This window comes from Arvicanthis niloticus, chromosome 8 (genome assembly GCF_011762505.2).
Source record: "Arvicanthis niloticus isolate mArvNil1 chromosome 8, mArvNil1.pat.X, whole genome shotgun sequence".
NCBI lineage: Eukaryota > Metazoa > Chordata > Mammalia > Rodentia > Muridae > Arvicanthis > Arvicanthis niloticus.
Window position 1 is genome coordinate 86,145,176 of NC_047665.1, and position 17,059 is coordinate 86,162,234.

The 17,059-nt window shown below is 50.3% G+C and overlaps 2 protein-coding genes across 5 annotated transcripts; one reads left to right on the forward strand and one right to left on the reverse strand.

The window, feature by feature from the left end:
• The first annotated feature begins 6,221 nt into the window (after positions 1–6,221).
• Positions 6,222–11,053, forward strand: Epor (erythropoietin receptor). 4 transcript variants are annotated; one of them, XM_076939756.1, is made up of 8 exons: positions 6,222–6,376; positions 7,390–7,522; positions 7,871–8,046; positions 8,125–8,282; positions 9,108–9,261; positions 9,342–9,429; positions 10,105–10,192; positions 10,286–11,053. In XM_076939756.1, exons 1-8 carry the CDS (start codon positions 6,262–6,264, stop codon positions 10,895–10,897), a joined length of 1,524 nt encoding a protein of 507 aa, XP_076795871.1. In that variant the 5' UTR covers positions 6,222–6,261; the 3' UTR covers positions 10,898–11,053. The 4 variants fall into 4 exon arrangements, with proteins under 4 accessions (XP_076795871.1, XP_034365548.1, XP_076795872.1 ...); XM_034509657.2 differs by lacking the exon at positions 6,222–6,376 and adding an exon at positions 6,409–7,308; XM_076939757.1 differs by lacking the exon at positions 6,222–6,376 and having other exon boundaries at positions 6,409–7,522; positions 7,905–8,046.
• A 1,949-nt stretch (positions 11,054–13,002) lies between these two features.
• Swsap1 (SWIM-type zinc finger 7 associated protein 1) lies at positions 13,003–14,748 on the reverse strand. Its single transcript, XM_034510322.2, has 2 exons — positions 14,506–14,748; positions 13,003–13,835 (listed from the first exon to the last, which is right to left on the reverse strand). The coding sequence occupies exons 1-2, from the start codon at positions 14,746–14,748 to the stop codon at positions 13,242–13,244; spliced, it is 837 nt and encodes a 278-aa protein (XP_034366213.1). The 3' UTR covers positions 13,003–13,241.
• Positions 14,749–17,059: the final 2,311 nt, after the last annotated feature.

The window sequence follows — 17,059 nt, forward strand, 5'->3', positions numbered from 1 at the left end:
CGATAGGCACCTGGTGTCAACCTCTGGCCTCCATGTGAGTCTGCAAGAGTGTGCATACACATGCCCTGCACACAATGCATACACAAGCACGGTACACAATTCCTATCGGAATAAGCAGTGCCAAAAAGAAACTGATGTCTCCTTTACTGAAAAGTCCAGTAAGGGGCTGGGGAGTATGACTCAGTGGTTAAGAGCATTTGTTCTTTTTATGAAGGTCCAGGTTCTATTCCCAGCACCTGCATGGAGGCTTACTACTTCCTTGGCACTAGGCACAGATGTGGTGCACATACATACATACATACATACAAACAAACAAAATAATAAATCTGTTTAAAACAGAAAAGTCCAATAGGGCCTACAGCCAAACGCTTCCTCTCATCTGAAAAGTCCAGTAGGTCTGGCTTTAGGTACAGCAGGATCCAGGAACTGAAACGACATCATCAGGATTTTGTTTATCTTTTGACTCTGGTTTGTTCTGAGAATAAGATTGTTCTCCCTCAAATTCACTTGCCTCCTATGGGAATAGAGCCACCGATCCTCAGCCACTCAAAGTAGAAGCTACAGATGGGTTGGTCACTGCAGTGCTCAAGAGGCTAGCACTGAAGCATGGTGGGTTTGAGGCCAACCTAAGTTACATAAGGGACTGTGTGTCAAAACAGCATGAACACATGCCCTATGTTAGGGATCAAACTCAGGGCTTTGTGCATGAGTGCCCTACCAGTGGCTACCATAAAAAGAAAAACAGCTTTGCCTCACTCCACTGTAGTGAGTATGGTCACATGACTAATTCTTGGCCAAGTTGGCCAATTCCAAGAACTACTCTGTTCTGTCTTGTTTGAGACAAGATTTCTCTGTGTGTAGCCTTGGCTGTCCTGGAGCTCACTCGGTAGACCAGACTGGCCTTGAACTCAGAGACCCACCTGCTCTGCCTCCCCAGTGCTGGGATTAAAGGTGTGCACCACCGACCACCCAGCTCCAAGGGCTGCTCTTAAAGGGGAGTGGTGAGTCTATCCTTTCCACAATTCCTGCTTTCTACTGGTTAGAATGAAGACATGAGGTGACCAGGTGGTCGGGTAGTCATAGCCTCTGAATAACTGAGCAGCAAGAGGGAAGGTGCCTGGGCCCCTGGAGCCAAACAGCTGCCATGTAGATGACTGTTGTGTAGACAGTAACGGTTTAGAGAGTAATGGCTATCTCGTAGACAGTAATGTCAGAAATAAATTGCTACTACTTCCTGCTATTCTTTGGATTTGCCCTAGTACCAAAAGAACACACCCTTGACCCCAGCACTCAGGAGGCAGACGCAACTTCCAGGGTAGCCAGGGCTATACAAAGAAAACCAAAACAGGGGCTGAAGAGATGGCTCAGTGGTTAAGAGCACTGGCTGCTCTTCCAAAGGTTCTGAGTTCAATTCCCAGCAACCACATGGTGACTCGTAACCATCTGTGATGGAATCTGGTGCCCCCTTCTGGTGTGTTTGAAGACAGCTACAGTGTACTCATAAATAAAATAAATAAAATAATTCAAAGTAAGAAAACCAAACCAACCAAAAAACAACAAAAGAACATTCTTGGTTCTTGGGTGTCTTGATTTGTTTCTATCACTCTGTGTGTGTGTGTGTGTGTGTGTGTGTGTGTGTGTGTGTGTGTGTGAGAGAGAGAGAGAGAGAGAGAGAGAGAGAGAGAGAGAGAGAGAGAGAAGAGAGAGAGATGTTCTCCACCTTATTTTTGAGACAGGGTCTCTCACTGAGCCTGGCACTCACATTCAACTAGGCTGGCTAGCCAGTGAGCTTCAGGGACCCCTGTCTTCAGCTCGCTGCAATGAGGTTCTGTGCAAGAACTTTTCATCCTGCCTTTTCCACGGGTGCTGAGGATTTGAACCCGGGTCCTCATGCTTGCACAGCAACTACTTTACCCAGTGAGTCCTCTCCTCAGCTACTGTTTCCTATTTGTTTGCTTTTGTTGTTTTTAGTCAAAATCTCATTTAGGCCAAGGTGGCCCCAAACCTGCTGTGTATGGTAGGGTGCCTTCCTGTTCCATCTCTCAAGTCTGGGGTTACAAGCACATGCACCTCCTGCAGGCTTCAAGGGTTCACTCCCCATGGGGCAGCAGGAGCAGCCTTTCAGCTCACAGGCTCCACACACAGCAGGAAATAGTGCCCTCTCTCCTGTTTGCTCCAGCTAACATCCCAGAGCAGGCTCCATTGGGTGGATATGGTCAAGCCTGATACCCGTGACTTCCAGCTGATTGGCCAGGTCCAGGTTCTACCCCCATCTCTGGAACTGGCAGAGAAACTTCAGATCCAAGGCCAGAGTTTTGGAGGGAACATGCTTTCAGGGTAAATTTGAGAGCTGTTAGGAGGAAGAGAGAATGCTGGTGAGTGAGGAGAAAAGCCATTTCTCTTGTTCTATATGTTGTCTTAATGGCAGATATGGGAGCCCCATGTGTTGGGTGGAGGGCCCGTTAGAGTCTGCACCATGCTTTTTAATATATTTTAATCTTATAGTTTATTAAGTGGGGGGAAGGAGGAAGTGCATGCCCTGACAGGACACATGGAAGTCAGAGGACCAGTCAAGAGTTCACTTGCTTCTTCCAACATGTGGGTCCTAAGAATAGAACTCAGGTTGTCAGGCTGGGCTACAGGAGCTTGGACCTGCTGGCTGGAAACCCATAATGTTGATTGAGAAGGTTTCCTTTCTTTTTTTTTTTTTTTTTTTTTTTTTTTTTTTTTTTTTTCTTTTTTTCTTTTTTGTTGTTGTTTTTGTTTTTGTTTTTTTCGAGACAGGGTTTCTCTGTGTAGTCCTGGCTGTCCTGGAACTCACTCTGTAGACCAGGCTGGCCTCGAACTCAGAAATCCGCCTGCCTCTGCCTCCCAAGTGCTGGGATTAAAGGCGTGTGCCACCACTGCCTGGTGATTGAGAAGGTTTTCTTTCTGTTTCTTTTTGCTTTTGTTTTTTTGTTTATTTGTTTTTGTCTTTGGAATCAGGGTTTCTCCGTGTATTTTTGGCTGTCCTGGAACTCACTCTGTAGATCAGGCTGGCCTCAAACTCACAGAGTTCTTCTGCCTCCCAAGTGCTGGAACTAAAGGTGTGTGCCACAATGCCCAGCTATGCTTTAAATTACTTATTTATTTTTTATCTATTTTATGTGTGAGGGTTGAACTGGAGTTACAGTTGTGGGTCCTCAAACCTGGGTCCTCTACAAAAGCAGTAAGTGCACTTAACTGCTGCGCCATCTCTCCAGCCCAGGTTTCTTTCATGAACGTTACTTCCTGAAGACCGTTTGGATGTGTAGTGTCTCATCTGAACTAGCTTGAGAGTCCTCTCCCCCAGTACCCACCCATTTTCCATTTCCAGGCCAGGCATGGTTGCACATGGCTGCAGTCACATAGGCGGGAAGAGGAGCAGAGATACAAAGATCCCTGTGGGTTTGACCCTTTGATACATAGCCTGACTGTCAAGAAACTTTAAGGCACATACATACACTCCAAAAACCCATTTTCTGAGGAAGAGTTGCACCGATATCTGATTTTGTTGTTGCTTTACGTTGTGTGAGCGTTTTGCCTGTGTGTATATCCGTGCACCACATGTGTTCAGTGCCCATGGTTGGTGGAAGAGGGAGCTGGGTCTCTGGATCTGGAGTTTCAGACAGTCGTGAGGCACCTTGTGGGTGCTGCGAATGCAACCCAGGCCCTCTGAAAGATTTAACCACTGAGCCATCTTCCCAGCCTCAGACATCTGCCTTTCAATTTGATTGACTTTGAGGCAGGATCTTGAGATGTGTTCCAGACTGTTGCTGAATTTGTGGCAGTCCTCCTGCCTCAGCCTCCTAAGCAATAGGATTACGGATGGATGTTACTACGTCCAGCTTCTTACCTGTATGTGCCTTGTATTGCCTTTTTAAATAAAAATTGTGTGTATGAGTGCCTGTGCTTGTATGTGTGGGCACATACGTCATGTGCACATGCGGAGGTCAGAGGACAACTTGCGGTGAGTCTGTCCTCCTACCATACGGGTTTCTGAAGAGAGTCACACTGACCTCTGCCTTTGTTGCTGCTGTTTTATGTGTTTTATATTTTATGTGTTTTATGTGTGCAACATGAGTCACTCAAGTCATCTGGCTTAAAGATGAGCTGCCCCTGAGCCATCTCCCTGGCTCTCTATCCATATGTGTGTGTGTGTGTGTGTGTGTGTGTGTGTGTGTGTATGTATGTATGTATCCATATATCTATACATGGGTCTTAGTTACTGTTCTATTGCTGTGAAGAGACTCCACAATCAAGGCAGCTCATAAAATAAAGCACTTGATTGGGAACTTGCTTACAGTTTCGGAGAGTGAGTCCGTTATCACTGTGGTGGGAAGCACAATGGCAGGCAGGCATGGCGCTGCAGCAGTAGCCAAGAGCTCACATCTGATCCCAGGGCTTAGCACAAGGGAGACTGAGCGTGTCATTGGCTTTCAAAACCTCAAAGCCGACCTCCCAGTGACACACCTCATCCAACAAGGCTGCAGCTTTTTAAAACAATGATTTATTTTTATTTTATGTGCACTGGTGTTTTGCCTGCATGTATGTCTGTGTGAGGGAGTCAAATCCCCTGAAACTTGAGTTACAGATGGTTGTGAGCTGCCATGTGGGTTCTGGGAATTGAACCCAGGTCCTCTGGAAGAGCAGCTACTGCTCTTTACCCCTGAGCCATCTCTCCAGCCCTCAGGGCCACACATCTTAATGCTTCCTAAACAGTCCACCAACTGAGAACCAAGCATTCAAATATATGAGCCTCTAGAAGCCATTCTCATTTAAACCACTGTATCATACACATATATATGTATATATGTATGTATGTATGTATGTATCTGCCTACCTATCTATGTGTGTATCTATGCATGTATGCATATATGAACATATCCATACATGTACCTTTGTGTGTATGTTTATATCCATATATATGTCTATTCATGTATGTATGTATCCATACATGTATCTACTCATGTATGTATGTATGTATGTATGTATGTATGTATTATATATGTATGCATCCACCTTTCTCTGTATTTTGGTGGTTTTTGGAATAAACCCAGGGCTTTCCACCTGCTAGGCAAGTGCTGTACCACTGAGCATACCCGGTTCAACTTTTTTTTTTTTTTTTTAAGTATAGGAAGCACAGGTCTGTGATCTCAGCACTTAGGAGCCTGAGACAGGAGGATTGCCATAGTTCTGAGACAGTCTGGGCTATTTAGTGACACCCAGCATCAAAGAAAGCAAAACAATCCTGGAGCTGGAGAGTTGGCAGTGCACCTGCCCAGCAAAGTTGAGGTTCTGGGGTCCATCCCAGCACCACATAGGTGGTGCACGCCTGTCACCCCCACACCCAGGAAGTGGAGGCAGGAGGACCAGAAGTCTAAGATCATCTTTATTTATATGGGGAGTTTGAGGTCAGCTTGGGGTACAATGAGACCCTGTCTCAAAAAAAAAAAAAAAAAAAAATCAGGTGTGGTGAGATGGCTCAGGTGAGATGGCTCAGCAGGTAAAGGACTTTTCTGCCAATACTGAAGACCAAAGCTCAATACCGGAAACACACCTGCTAGGAGAGAGCTGACTCCCAAAGTTGTTCTGTGCTGCTCACATGGGCCCTGCTGCATTTGTGCAGGCATACACACTCACACACAAATATATGTACCTTTTAAAATCATAAGTGATACATCATATTCCCAAATCCGTGTAATTCATAAACAGAAAACACCATAGCACGTGTCTGTCACACTGCACGGCCTGATCCCACTCACACACTCAGTTGCTAGTTGTCTTTAGGGTACTTATTTCGAACTGGGCTGGGAAGAGATACCGGCTGGAGTGACAGCCTCGCTTCCGTCTGTGGCCGGCCGGCTGCACGGCACGCTAGATTCACAGACGCCCTGACTAGACGCTGACGCAAGGTAAGTCACCTGTCCTTGAACACGTTAGCAAACCCACTCGAAACAAAACCCGGCTGTCTGCCCCACCCCTACACTTGGTTTAGGCAGCGGCTGTGCCCAAGAGGGCCCCTGTTCCCGTGGAGGCCCTGTAGCTTATCTGTCCCTGGACTGCTAGCTGGGCCCGCCCCCTGGAGGGAGCTGCCACTTAGAAGCTCCTGGTCAGCTGTGTCCGGCAGCTGCTGCTGACCCAGCTGTGGACTAGGGGAAAGGGGAAAGAGGAAAGGAAGGGGAGGTGGGGGGCGAAACAGGGGGGCTGGAGCCCTGAGCTTCCTGAAGCTGGGGCTGCATCATGAACCAACTCAGGGTGCCCCTCTGGCATCGGGTTGGCACCCTCTGTCTCCTACTTGCTGGGGCAGCCTGGGCACCTTCACCCAGCCTCCCGGACCCCCAGTTTGAGAGTAAAGGTAAGAGCTGTACATGGGCACCTCCTCATTAAATCCCAGAAGGGCAATGCTATGGCCTGAATTCTCAGTCTGAGTCCCAGGGGCTAAATGTCCCCTGAGCCTCCAGATGGGGTCCTAAAGGCCAAACTGGTGTCTGAACTTGATGAGGGATCACAGTATCTCTCTGGAACGATGCTCAGGGCAGAAGGCTTAAGACTGTTTTGGCTGTTTGTTTGTTTGTTTGTTTGAAACAGGATCTCACTAGGTATTCTAGGATGGCTTTGAACTACTAGGATTAAAGGCATGTGTCACTCTGCCTGTACTGTTTTTGGTTTTGAGGCAGGGTCTGTATAGCCAAAGCTGCCCTCAGACTCATTATGTAACTGAGGTTGAGCTTGAATTTCTGATCCTCCTGCCTCCACCTCCAGTTGCTGGCATGACCTGCAAGAGCCAACACATTCGGCTCTGTTTTGCGTTTTGAGGGAGTCTGGGATATGGTAGAAATCGCAGGGGTAAGGTAGTACTAGGTCCGATCTCCTGGGGGAGGAGATCAAGCTCACAAAGATGGAAACAGATCAGGTAGAAGCAGAAAAGCCCCGCTGCAGATGACTGTAAACACAGTTTGGCGGGCGGACGGTGCTAGATCCTTTGGACTGCTTGCTAAGAGGAGGAAGGGGGCGGGGGTCACGGTTGGCGCTATCAGGAGGCAGCCGGGTGCCTGCGGGAACCGATAGGAGGCCGAGTCCTCTGCGCTCACACACACCCGCTAGGGCGGGGCAAGCACCGCTCAACTAGCAGGGAGAGTGGGCGTGCGCACGGAGGAAGAACAAGGCAGGCGGGGTCGCTACTCTTGGGAGTTCTGAAGGCGCCACTTTTGGCAAGACCCCTAGAAGGCCCTTTTGGAGAAGAGGGTGGGGCACTAAAATTATCGGATCTGCACAGGCGACCGGAGGGTAGGGGACTGTGGAAGACAGACCTGGACTTCCCTGATCCCCTTCCCTCCACGCCCCCGCCATGGCTACCCGCTTTTCTAGCGGCCCTGCTGGCATCCCGAGGTTCCGAAGAACTTCTGTGCTTCACCCAACGCTTGGAAGACTTGGTGTGTTTCTGGGAGGAAGCGGCGAGCTCCGGGATGGGGTTCAACTACAGCTTCTCTTACCAGCTCGAGTGAGTCCCCCAGGACTGGGTGGCCTTAGGAGGGGGTGGGTAAAGCAGAGCTTCCTGGATGTCATAGCCTGGAATGGTTCTCTCGGCCTGGAAACGAGGTTAAGGGTGGGAAACTCCGGGAACGGAGGCTGGGATGGAGGTGGTGTGGAGGTCGCCCCCGGTGGCCGGAGATGGAATAATTCTTCTCCATCAATGGGCTCAGGTGTTACGTTGGAATTAGGACACTACCTGGTCGTGGTAGTCAAAATGGTCCCCACGACGTGGACCAAAGAAATCCGAAATTCTCCAATCACCTCCTGCCCTCCCTGCTTGTTCAACCTTTTCTTCCCGCTTCCCCGGATCGCACAGGGGTGAGTCACGAAAGTCATGTCGCCTGCACCAGGCCCCCACCGTCCGCGGCTCCGTGCGTTTCTGGTGTTCACTGCCGACTGCGGACACGTCGAGTTTTGTGCCGCTGGAGCTGCGGGTGACGGAGGCCTCAGGATCTCCTCGCTACCACCGCATCATCCATGTCAATGAAGTAGGTAGGTGAGAGGAAATGGGAGCGACATTGGTCGGGGTGGGGACGGGACATGGGACACGACCCACTTCACTTTCTGCAGTGCTCCTGGACGCCCCCGCGGGGCTGCTGGCGCGCCGAGCAGAAGAGGGCAGCCACGTGGTGCTGCGCTGGCTGCCACCTCCTGGGGCACCTATGACCACTCACATCCGCTACGAGGTGGACGTGTCGGCAGGCAACCGGGCAGGGGGGACACAAAGGGTGAGAGCCAAGAGAACAGCCCCACCCAACCTTCCAGAGTCCTGCCCAAAGTCCCACTCCCTCAAGTCCCTCTCCCAGTGCCCAACATCCCAACGCTATTTTTAAACCGCTCTCTTGCCTGACATTTAGACATTTAAAAAAATTACATTTATAGGGCTGGACAGATGGCTCAGAGGTTAAGAGCACCGACTGCTCTTCCAGAGGTACTAAGTTTAATTTCCAGCAAGGGCATGGTGGCTCAAAACCATCTGTAGTGGGATCTTTTGGTGTGGCTGAAGACAGCTACAGTGTACTCATGTACATAAAACAAATAAACAAAAAAATACATTTATGTATTTGTGGGCGGGGGAGGTGCACGCTTGCCTCTCCCGCCCACAAATACATAGAGGTCAAAGGACAACTTTTGCGAGCTTTCTTTTCCCATCACTTGGGTCCACTGAGCCATATCGTCGGCCCATACCATTGGCGCTCACAATAGGTCACTGTCCCTCCACCCTCCACTTTGCTCATGCCTCTTGGGCAACCCATCAGAGCCTCAGCTCCTTGCACAACCTGGTACAGTTTCTCAGATATCAAGGAGGCCATCTCTGTCAGCTGTCTGCCTCTGCCTTTATATGGCCCAGGGCCAGTTCCTGACTTTGGGGTCCTCTCTCTGATTGGCTGAGCCAAGAACAGGACTTAACAGTTGATACTATTACTTGAGCACCCAACCCCAAGTACCCTTCCCATAATTAGGGTGCTGACTAGATGCCTCCGGGCAAGCCCCCAGACCCCCTTCTCACTGGGTGTGCTGGTTAGCTGTCTCCTGGCTCCGTCCACCCCTAGGTGGAGGTCCTGGAAGGCCGCACTGAGTGTGTGCTGAGCAACCTGCGGGGCGGGACGCGCTACACCTTCGCTGTCCGAGCGCGCATGGCCGAGCCGAGCTTCAGCGGATTCTGGAGCGCCTGGTCGGAGCCCGCGTCGCTACTGACCGCTAGCGGTGAGGCCCCGGTTCCTCGGGGTGAAGGAGGAGCTGGGGCCAAACACCAGGCAAACCTCCCTGACCTTCTTGCCTCCCAGACCTAGACCCTCTCATCTTGACGCTGTCTCTCATTCTCGTCCTCATCTCGCTGTTGCTGACCGTGCTGGCCCTGATGGCCCACCGTCGGTGAGCCCCTTACCCGACCTCTAACTTAGATTGTCCCCTGGGATCCCACTCTCTAGAGAAAGCGAAGCTCAGACTGGGGTGAGCACTTGCCCAGGATAACACAGCTTGTCAGTGCTAGGACCCAAGTGAGACCACACCCACTCTTGAGCTTCACTCTTGGGCAGCTGCTGGAGTTCCCTTGACCTTAGTGATGACTCCTTCCTGCATTCCTTTGCGGGTTCCATTTCCCAATGTCGTCAACTTTGTCAAATCAACCAGAAAGTTTAATGGAAAAGATTTAAGCCAGTCGCTTTAATGATCTGACCAGTCATGCTGAGGTATTTATACTTCCCACTGCACTCAAAGCTTTGCCCTTCTGGCTTTCCCGTAAGTACACATGCTGTTTGCCTTTCATGGCCTTGTTGATTTACTTCGTTGGAAAACACTCGCACAATTTTCGTGGTTCTGGAGATCCCATCCCCAGCCCATGGAAAGGAATGATGAAGAGTGTGAGGCAAACTCCTATGCATCCTTCAAAACTAGCAGTTACCCTTTGGTAGGGCCTTCTAATGCCTCCCCGTAGGCGGTTGCTCATTCCTAAAGGAATGCTGGAAGTCACTGGTGTTGGGGTTGAGAGGGCACAGGTGAGTGTCCAGTGTCCCAGGTCCATGGACTGGTTCCTAACGATTTCAACAGGACCCTGCAGCAGAAGATCTGGCCTGGCATCCCAAGCCCAGAGAGTGAGTTTGAGGGTCTCTTCACCACCCACAAGGGTAACTTCCAGGTAGGTGACCTGCTTGTTTTCTCTGTTCCTGGGGCTGCCTGCTGCCACACACTGGAGCCCATGCCTCTGAGCCCGTAGGTGTTCTCGTTCCAGCTATGGCTGCTGCAGCGTGATGGTTGTCTGTGGTGGAGCACAAGCAGCTCCTTCTCTGAGGACCCACCTGCCCACCTAGAGGTCCTCTCAGAGCGACGCTGGGGAGTGACTCAGACTGGGGATCCAGGGGGGGATGACAAGGGGCCCTTGCTGGAGCCAGTGGCCAGTGAGCATGCCCAGGACACCTACCTGGTATTGGATGAGTGGCTACTGCCCCGGAGCCCATGCAGTGAGAACCTCTCAGGGCCTGGGGACAGTGTGGACCCTGTGACTATGGATGAAGGCTCAGAAACATCTTCCTGCCCCTCTGACTTGGCCTCAAAGCCCACGCCAGAGGGCACCTCGCCTTCCAGCTTCGAGTACACCATCCTGGACCCCAGTTCTCAGCTCCTGTGTCCTCGGGCTCTGCCTCCTGAGCTACCTCCCACTCCACCTCACCTGAAGTACCTGTACCTTGTGGTGTCTGATTCCGGCATCTCAACAGATTACAGTTCAGGGGGATCCCAGGGAGTCCACGGGGACTCATCTGATGTCCCCTACTCCCACCCCTATGAGAACAGCCTTGTCCCAGACCCAGAGCCTCTGCATCCCAGCTATGTGGCCTGCTCCTAGGACTCCAGCCTACAACTTCTTGAACGGGATTGGTAAGGCCATACTTAAGTCAAGGCTGATTTTGGCCCTCTGCCCAGAAAGGGATGGCCTTGCAATGTTAAGATGGAGAATTATCTGTCTGTATATAGAAATATATATATATCAATTTTTCTACTATGACTTTGTCTTCTTCGTGTATGTATGTATGATATGAGTGTGGGTGCATGTATGCCTCAGTTCATGTAGGGAAGTTGATCCTCTCACCTTGAGGCCGAGCGCCTTGTTCCTGCCTTATTTCCTGTTCCAGGCTAGCTGTGTGCTTCTGTTTCTCTCTCCCGTCTGCCTTCCATCTTGCCTCTGGGTTGCTGCAAAGACTGTAGACTGCACTACAACCCTCAGAGTTCTTTTGCTGGCCCATATTTTAGTTGTTTGAGACATGGTAGCCGAAGGTGACCTTGACCTCCTGATGCTCCTGTCTCTAACTCCCAAGTGCTGGGACTCCAGGCAGGCTCCATCACACCCAGAGCCCGTGGTGCTGGGCATTGAACTTGAGCTTCATGCATGTTAGGCAGGCATTCTGCCTGCTAAGCTATAACCTGTCCTCTGCCATGGCCTCAGACCCCATCTTTGCCTGGACTGGCCCATGGACGCGAACAGCTAGCACTGAATTTTTGGATCCGTTGTCATGAAGACAGAGTATAATGTCAGTGTACTTTTCACTAGCTGCCAATACATGCTGCTCCAAAACCTGGTGCCTCATCCACTGCTGGTGGCACTACTCCTGCAGGACACGAACAGACATCTACCTACCCAGATAGAAAACCCAAGTACGCGCAGGGCAGTGGTGGCGTACCCCTTTAATCCCAGCACTTGGGAGGCAGAGGCAGGCGGATTTCTGAGTTTGAGGCCAGCCTGGTCTACAGAGTGAGTTCCAGGACAGCCAGGGCTACACAGAGAAGCCCTGTCTCGAAAAAAAAAAAAAAAAAAAAGAAAAGAAGAAGAAAACCCAAGTACAAATATGTTCCGGACTATGGGTAAGGGGTTCCTCATGAGAGTAGAAATGACTCAGACAGATGTATAACCGAAGCCCACCCTAGCTGGGTGACAAGTCACAAATGCTGTCACAGTGGGAGAATTCCTAACCACTGAGCCCTCTCTCCAACTCCTAGTCTTTGTTTGTCTTTGAGACAGAGTCTTACTATGTGGCCCTGGTTGGCCTGGAACTTGCCATGTAGACCAGGCTAGCCTTAAACACATACATACAAGCCCACCCATCTCTGTGCTAGGATTAAAGACCTGTGCCACCATATCTGGCTCATTTTGGTTTTTCAAAACAGGGTCTAGTATAAGCCAGCATGGCTTCCAACTCCTTATGTAGCCAAGGATAGCCCTGCACTTGGGACCTCCCACCTCTACCTCCCAAAGCTGGCACACCCTCATGCTCAGCTTCAATCCGATGACTTAAAAACTGTTTTTTTTTTTTTTTTTTTTTTTTTTGAGGGGGGGTGTTTCAAGACAGGGTTTCTCTGTGTAGCCCTGGCTGTCCTGGAACTCACTTTGTAGACCAGGCTGGCCTCAAACTCAGAAATCTGCCTGCCTCTGCCTCCCAAGTGCTGGGATTAAAGGCGTGTGCCACCATTGCCTGGCCTAAAAACTGTTTTTCCTAAGAAAGCTAGACGTATACATCCTCTATATGCAGTGAATCCACTCCACTGTACACCTACACACGTGCGAGCTCACGTGACACACGTGCGAGCTCACGTGACACACGTGCGAGCTCACGTGACACACGTGCGAGCTCACGTGACACACATGCAAGCTCATGCGTACAACTGGACTCTAACATGGGAAGTCAGCACACAGAGGTAACTGGGATACAGGCACCATGGAGTGTGCAAGGGAAGCCAAGAATAGACGCTGGTCCCATCGGCTCCACCCTCAGGAGGTGAGACTGGAGGATCAATAGTTCAAGGGAAGCCTCAGCTAAGTATCTAGTTTGAGGCTAGTTTGGCTTACAAGAGAGCCTGTCTGGGAAAATAAATGCAGCAGATAAAAAGAACTGAAGTAGGAAATGTGGCTGAATCCCATTCACAACGGTGAGTGGCCAGAGGGAGGCTCCAGTGATCTGATTTATCTTAAAGGTTTCATTATTAATTTATTATTAGTGTGGAGGTCATATGTGTGCCTCTGCCCAAATGTGGAGGCCCAAGGACAACGTGCAAGGGTCAGTTCTGTCTTTCTATCATGTGGGTCCTGGGATCAGTCAAGGTCTCATGCTTGTTGCCAAGGACACTGACTCCTGAGCCATCTTGCCAGCCCACAACGACAATAATGCTAGTTTATAAACAGAAAACCTACATTTTTTTCAGGTCTTTGAATCTGTACCTGTCCTTGATGTAAGTACCCCATCCAAGGGAAGCCCAGGACCAGGGAGGCCGTCACACCCCAAAGTTAAGAACTGGCTTCCAGCACTTGAACCTTTTTTATCTGGGCTGAGCAAAGAAGCCTGGGCAGGCCACGGGGTGGTCTTCATCTCTCCACTGGGTAAGAAAGTCACTGACCACTCTGTCCTGGGGCTCAACTTGCCCAACTCTAGGCTGGCTCGAAGGCAGCAATGCTGTCCCAAGTCTAGGGCATCTGGCTGCAGGCGGCATTGTGCAGGAAAATACCGATGAAGTAATGCCAGATGTGGGGTATCGCCATCTGCTTCTTTTTGGGTTTCAAGGGCCACCACAAGCCCACAGCTGCCATTGGCTCCAAGACGGTGGCTAAAGTAGGCAGCAGTATCCAGAAGCAATGCAGCCAAGTAGGCGGCTTCCTGGGCACCTGGATCCTCTGCTAGATACTCTTCCAGGCCGTCCAGGAGTAGAAGGGATGGGGCAGGTGCTGGGGCCTCATGGGCAGAGGCTAGCAGCTGGAGAAGCTCTTGAATTGAGGATGGGTACTGGAATCGAACCTTCTAGAAGATAGGAAAAGGATAGATTTAATATATAAGGTCAAAACACCGTATTATAGCTACCTCATTTCTATACTTTCCGGTCGCGGCTCTCATGGTCCATATGGAAAGTTCCAGGAGGAAGCACCAGCTCCCCTTCTCCAGCACTTTGCCCAAGATTATTTAAGGAAAAAAAAAATTTTTTTTTCTTTGATACAGGGTCTCATGTAGCCCAGGATGATTGCAAACTCGTTTTGTAACCAAAGATGGTCTGACAATTTTGACCTCCTGAGAACGGAATCCCAGGTATATTATTATCAAGTCTGATTAAAGGGATAGGAAAAAAAACCAAAAAACCCAGGGCTTCGCGCATGTTAGGGAAGTTCTCTATTGAGTGAGCCCCTGAATCTTTGTTGTTGTTGTTTTTTGTGGTTTGGCTTGGCTTGGCATCCATGCCCATGCTCGCCAACGCCGCCCGACCACAGAACGGTCTTTCATTTCATCTTAACCAAGCCCGCACAGTCCCGTCCCTCGTGCCTACTCCGCCTCTTCCACCCATCACTTCCACACAGGCTTTATGACGAATTAGGTGTGAATCTACGATCCACGCTGCCATTTGCCTATCGAACTGTCACTCATATAGAACCTAGCCTGCCATTGGGTAACGCATTGTTAGGTCCAGCCCTCCAGTTACCTGGAGCCGCCAATGGTCTCGCGCTGCGGGTGTACTCAGCGGCAGGCTCTGAAGGGGCCTTCGTGTCAGGAAGAGGACGGGCCCGCGGCCTTCCCCTGCCGCCTCAAGAGCGGCTGCAAACAACAGCGACGTCTGCGCAGAGCGCGGAGCGCCGAGCAACAGCAGTGGCGGCCCAGCAGCACCATCCTCTCCGGGGCCTGCCGCGCGGCCGGCATTCAGCACCCGCCTCAGCGTCTCCGCCATTTGCTAAGTACCTCTAGCCAATCGGAAGCGAGATCTCATCTTGGGCCCGCCCACACCGAGGCCTCATTGGCTATCGTTCACAGTATCGGTTAGTGGCAGGAGCTGTTAGCAAATAGAGTGGAGAAAATGAGTTCTTGAGGGAATCTGCTGCAAGAAGCCGCGTGACTGATGAAAAGGAAGGGCGAGGCTCTAAACGCGCTTCCCAGAGACGCCCAGCCTCTAGGTCGGAGCTGAAGAGAATGGCTCAGCCCTTACGAGCGAGCACTGGCTGCTCCTCCGAAAGACCCGGGTTCAGTTCCCACACTCACAGCCATCCATAACTTACAGTTTGAGGGAGTCCGACCCCCTCTTCTGGCCTCCGCGGGCACGTGGCACACATGTAAAGATCTAAAAATAAAAAAGCAGAAGCGGGTTGGTGGTGTCACACACCTTTAATTCCAGCATATGAGTGGCCGAGGCAGATGGATCTCTGAGTTCGAGGCCAGGCTAGAGAAACCGTCTCAAAAAAAAAAAAAAAAAAAAAAAAAAAAGGAGGAGGAGGTGGAGGAGAAGGTCCCCTTAGCTATATACTGAATTTTGCAACCAGTCTGAGCTACATGAGCACCTATGTTTAAAAAATAATAAAACCAGAATCTTGCCCACCTGCAAAATGAGTATTGTGATTCTGTGTGATCATTGCAATGTGTTGGTATGAATATTTGCTGTTACCGAAGTAAAGTTCACAGTTGGAAAGGGATACCTGCTTGCTTGTCACTGTTTATTGAAATATGGGGATGGTTTTTATGGGCTACAGACTCATAGATTTGGCTTTTTTTTTTTTTTTTTTTTTTGTAGGGTACCAGACATTTTAGCCTGTGCCAGCATGATAAGTTAATGCAAGGCTGGAGATGAAATTCAGGGTTTCATACATGCTGAGCAAACCCTCGGCAAATTACCACACCCAGCCCTCGATGGGGGGTGGTGGGGGGTTCTTGCATTCATTTAGTTGGTGTGCGTGTTCTCTGAGAACAGCTTCTGGGATGGGGTGCAGTTCTTTCTCCCTCACCATGTGTGTTCCCTAGATGACAGATCTTCAGGGCTGGTGGCATGACTCCTCTAAGCCATCTCACTGGCCCTAATTTCTGTTTTTGTTTTTGTTTTAATCTGTGTGTGTGTGTGTGTGTGTGTGCAGGATCGCCTGTGCCACCCAGAGCGTATGGAGGTCAGTCCTTGCCTTCTACCTCATTTGCAGTAATGTGTCTTGTTCACTGCTATGTATGCCAGAGTGAATGGCCATCGCAGCCCCACCACGAGACCGATGCTCCCTCTCAGGCTTCCTATATGAGGGCTCTTGACGAGGCCTGTCATCTAACTTTCTCTTTGGCTTGGGGTTTTCTTAATGCTTGCTTATATTGAAGGAAGAGAGAACATTGTTTGGAGAGAGAGAGAGAGAGAGAGAGAGAGAGAGAGAGAGAGAGAGAGAGAGAGAATATGAGAATAAGAAAATGAGGGCTTTGGTTGCTTCATTCACAAGAGTCTATGACCACATTGGAGAAGTGCAATTCTTGTTAAATCACTGAATGAAGGAGGAAGAACTGAACCAAGGTGAGTGATCCTGATTGCTCAGCCAGTCTCTTCACCCAAACTTGGCTCTAGAGCTGTCACTCAAACCTGTGTTTCCCTGGAAACCTTGTCTCCTAGTAACTTCAAAGTGGTATGGTTGCCAGGAGACCCAGGAACAGGGCGGAACTGTGATTTCCTGAGCTTACTCTCTCCCTCTGGGGACAGAAAACAGCTCTGCAACATCCCCCAGTACACCCACACACACAGCTGGGCACCCCTCACCCTGCACACACAAACATACCATGCACCCACACACTGCACACACACACAAACACCCTGCACACACACACACCCTGCCACACACACATACCATTCACACACACCCTGCATGCTGCATACACACATAAACCGCTCAACCCTGACACAAAGCATTCCATAGAATATCCCCGCTTCACACTCCATGCCCTGCCCCTTGCACGCACTCACACACACACACACACACACTCGAGGACACACGTTGCAATGACTATGTGATTGGGATTCTGCATACATCCTCAGCAGCTATTCTGCTCCAGGAAGTCTGATGCTTCAGCCTCCAGCCCCCACCCCAGACACAGCCTGGCAGGACAAAGCTTAAAGTGCACAAGCCCCAGATCACAGGAGCACACTTTTCACATCTTCCTCCTTGCCTGGAAGAGTTAGCTCTAAGGGCTCTGTCTAGCTCTGGGTTGGTTGGTTGGTTGGTTGGTTGGGTCTCTTCCCTCTCTTC

Excerpts from the sequence above, each read along its gene's own strand:
- Epor (XM_076939756.1), top strand. The coding sequence starts at position 6,262 with ATGAACCAACTCAGGGTGCCCCTCTGGCATCGGGTTGGCACCCTCTGT. Across the intron at positions 8,283-9,107 it reads GGGCAGGGGGGACACAAAGG|GTGGAGGTCCTGGAAGGCCG; the intron begins GTGAGAGCCAAG and ends GTCCACCCCTAG. Across the intron at positions 9,262-9,341 it reads GTCGCTACTGACCGCTAGCG|ACCTAGACCCTCTCATCTTG; the intron begins GTGAGGCCCCGG and ends CTTGCCTCCCAG.
- Swsap1 (XM_034510322.2), bottom strand. The coding sequence starts at position 14,748 with ATGGCGGAGACGCTGAGGCGGGTGCTGAATGCCGGCCGCGCGGCAGGC. Across the intron at positions 13,836-14,505 it reads GAGACCATTGGCGGCTCCAG|AAGGTTCGATTCCAGTACCC; the intron begins GTAACTGGAGGG and ends CCTATCTTCTAG.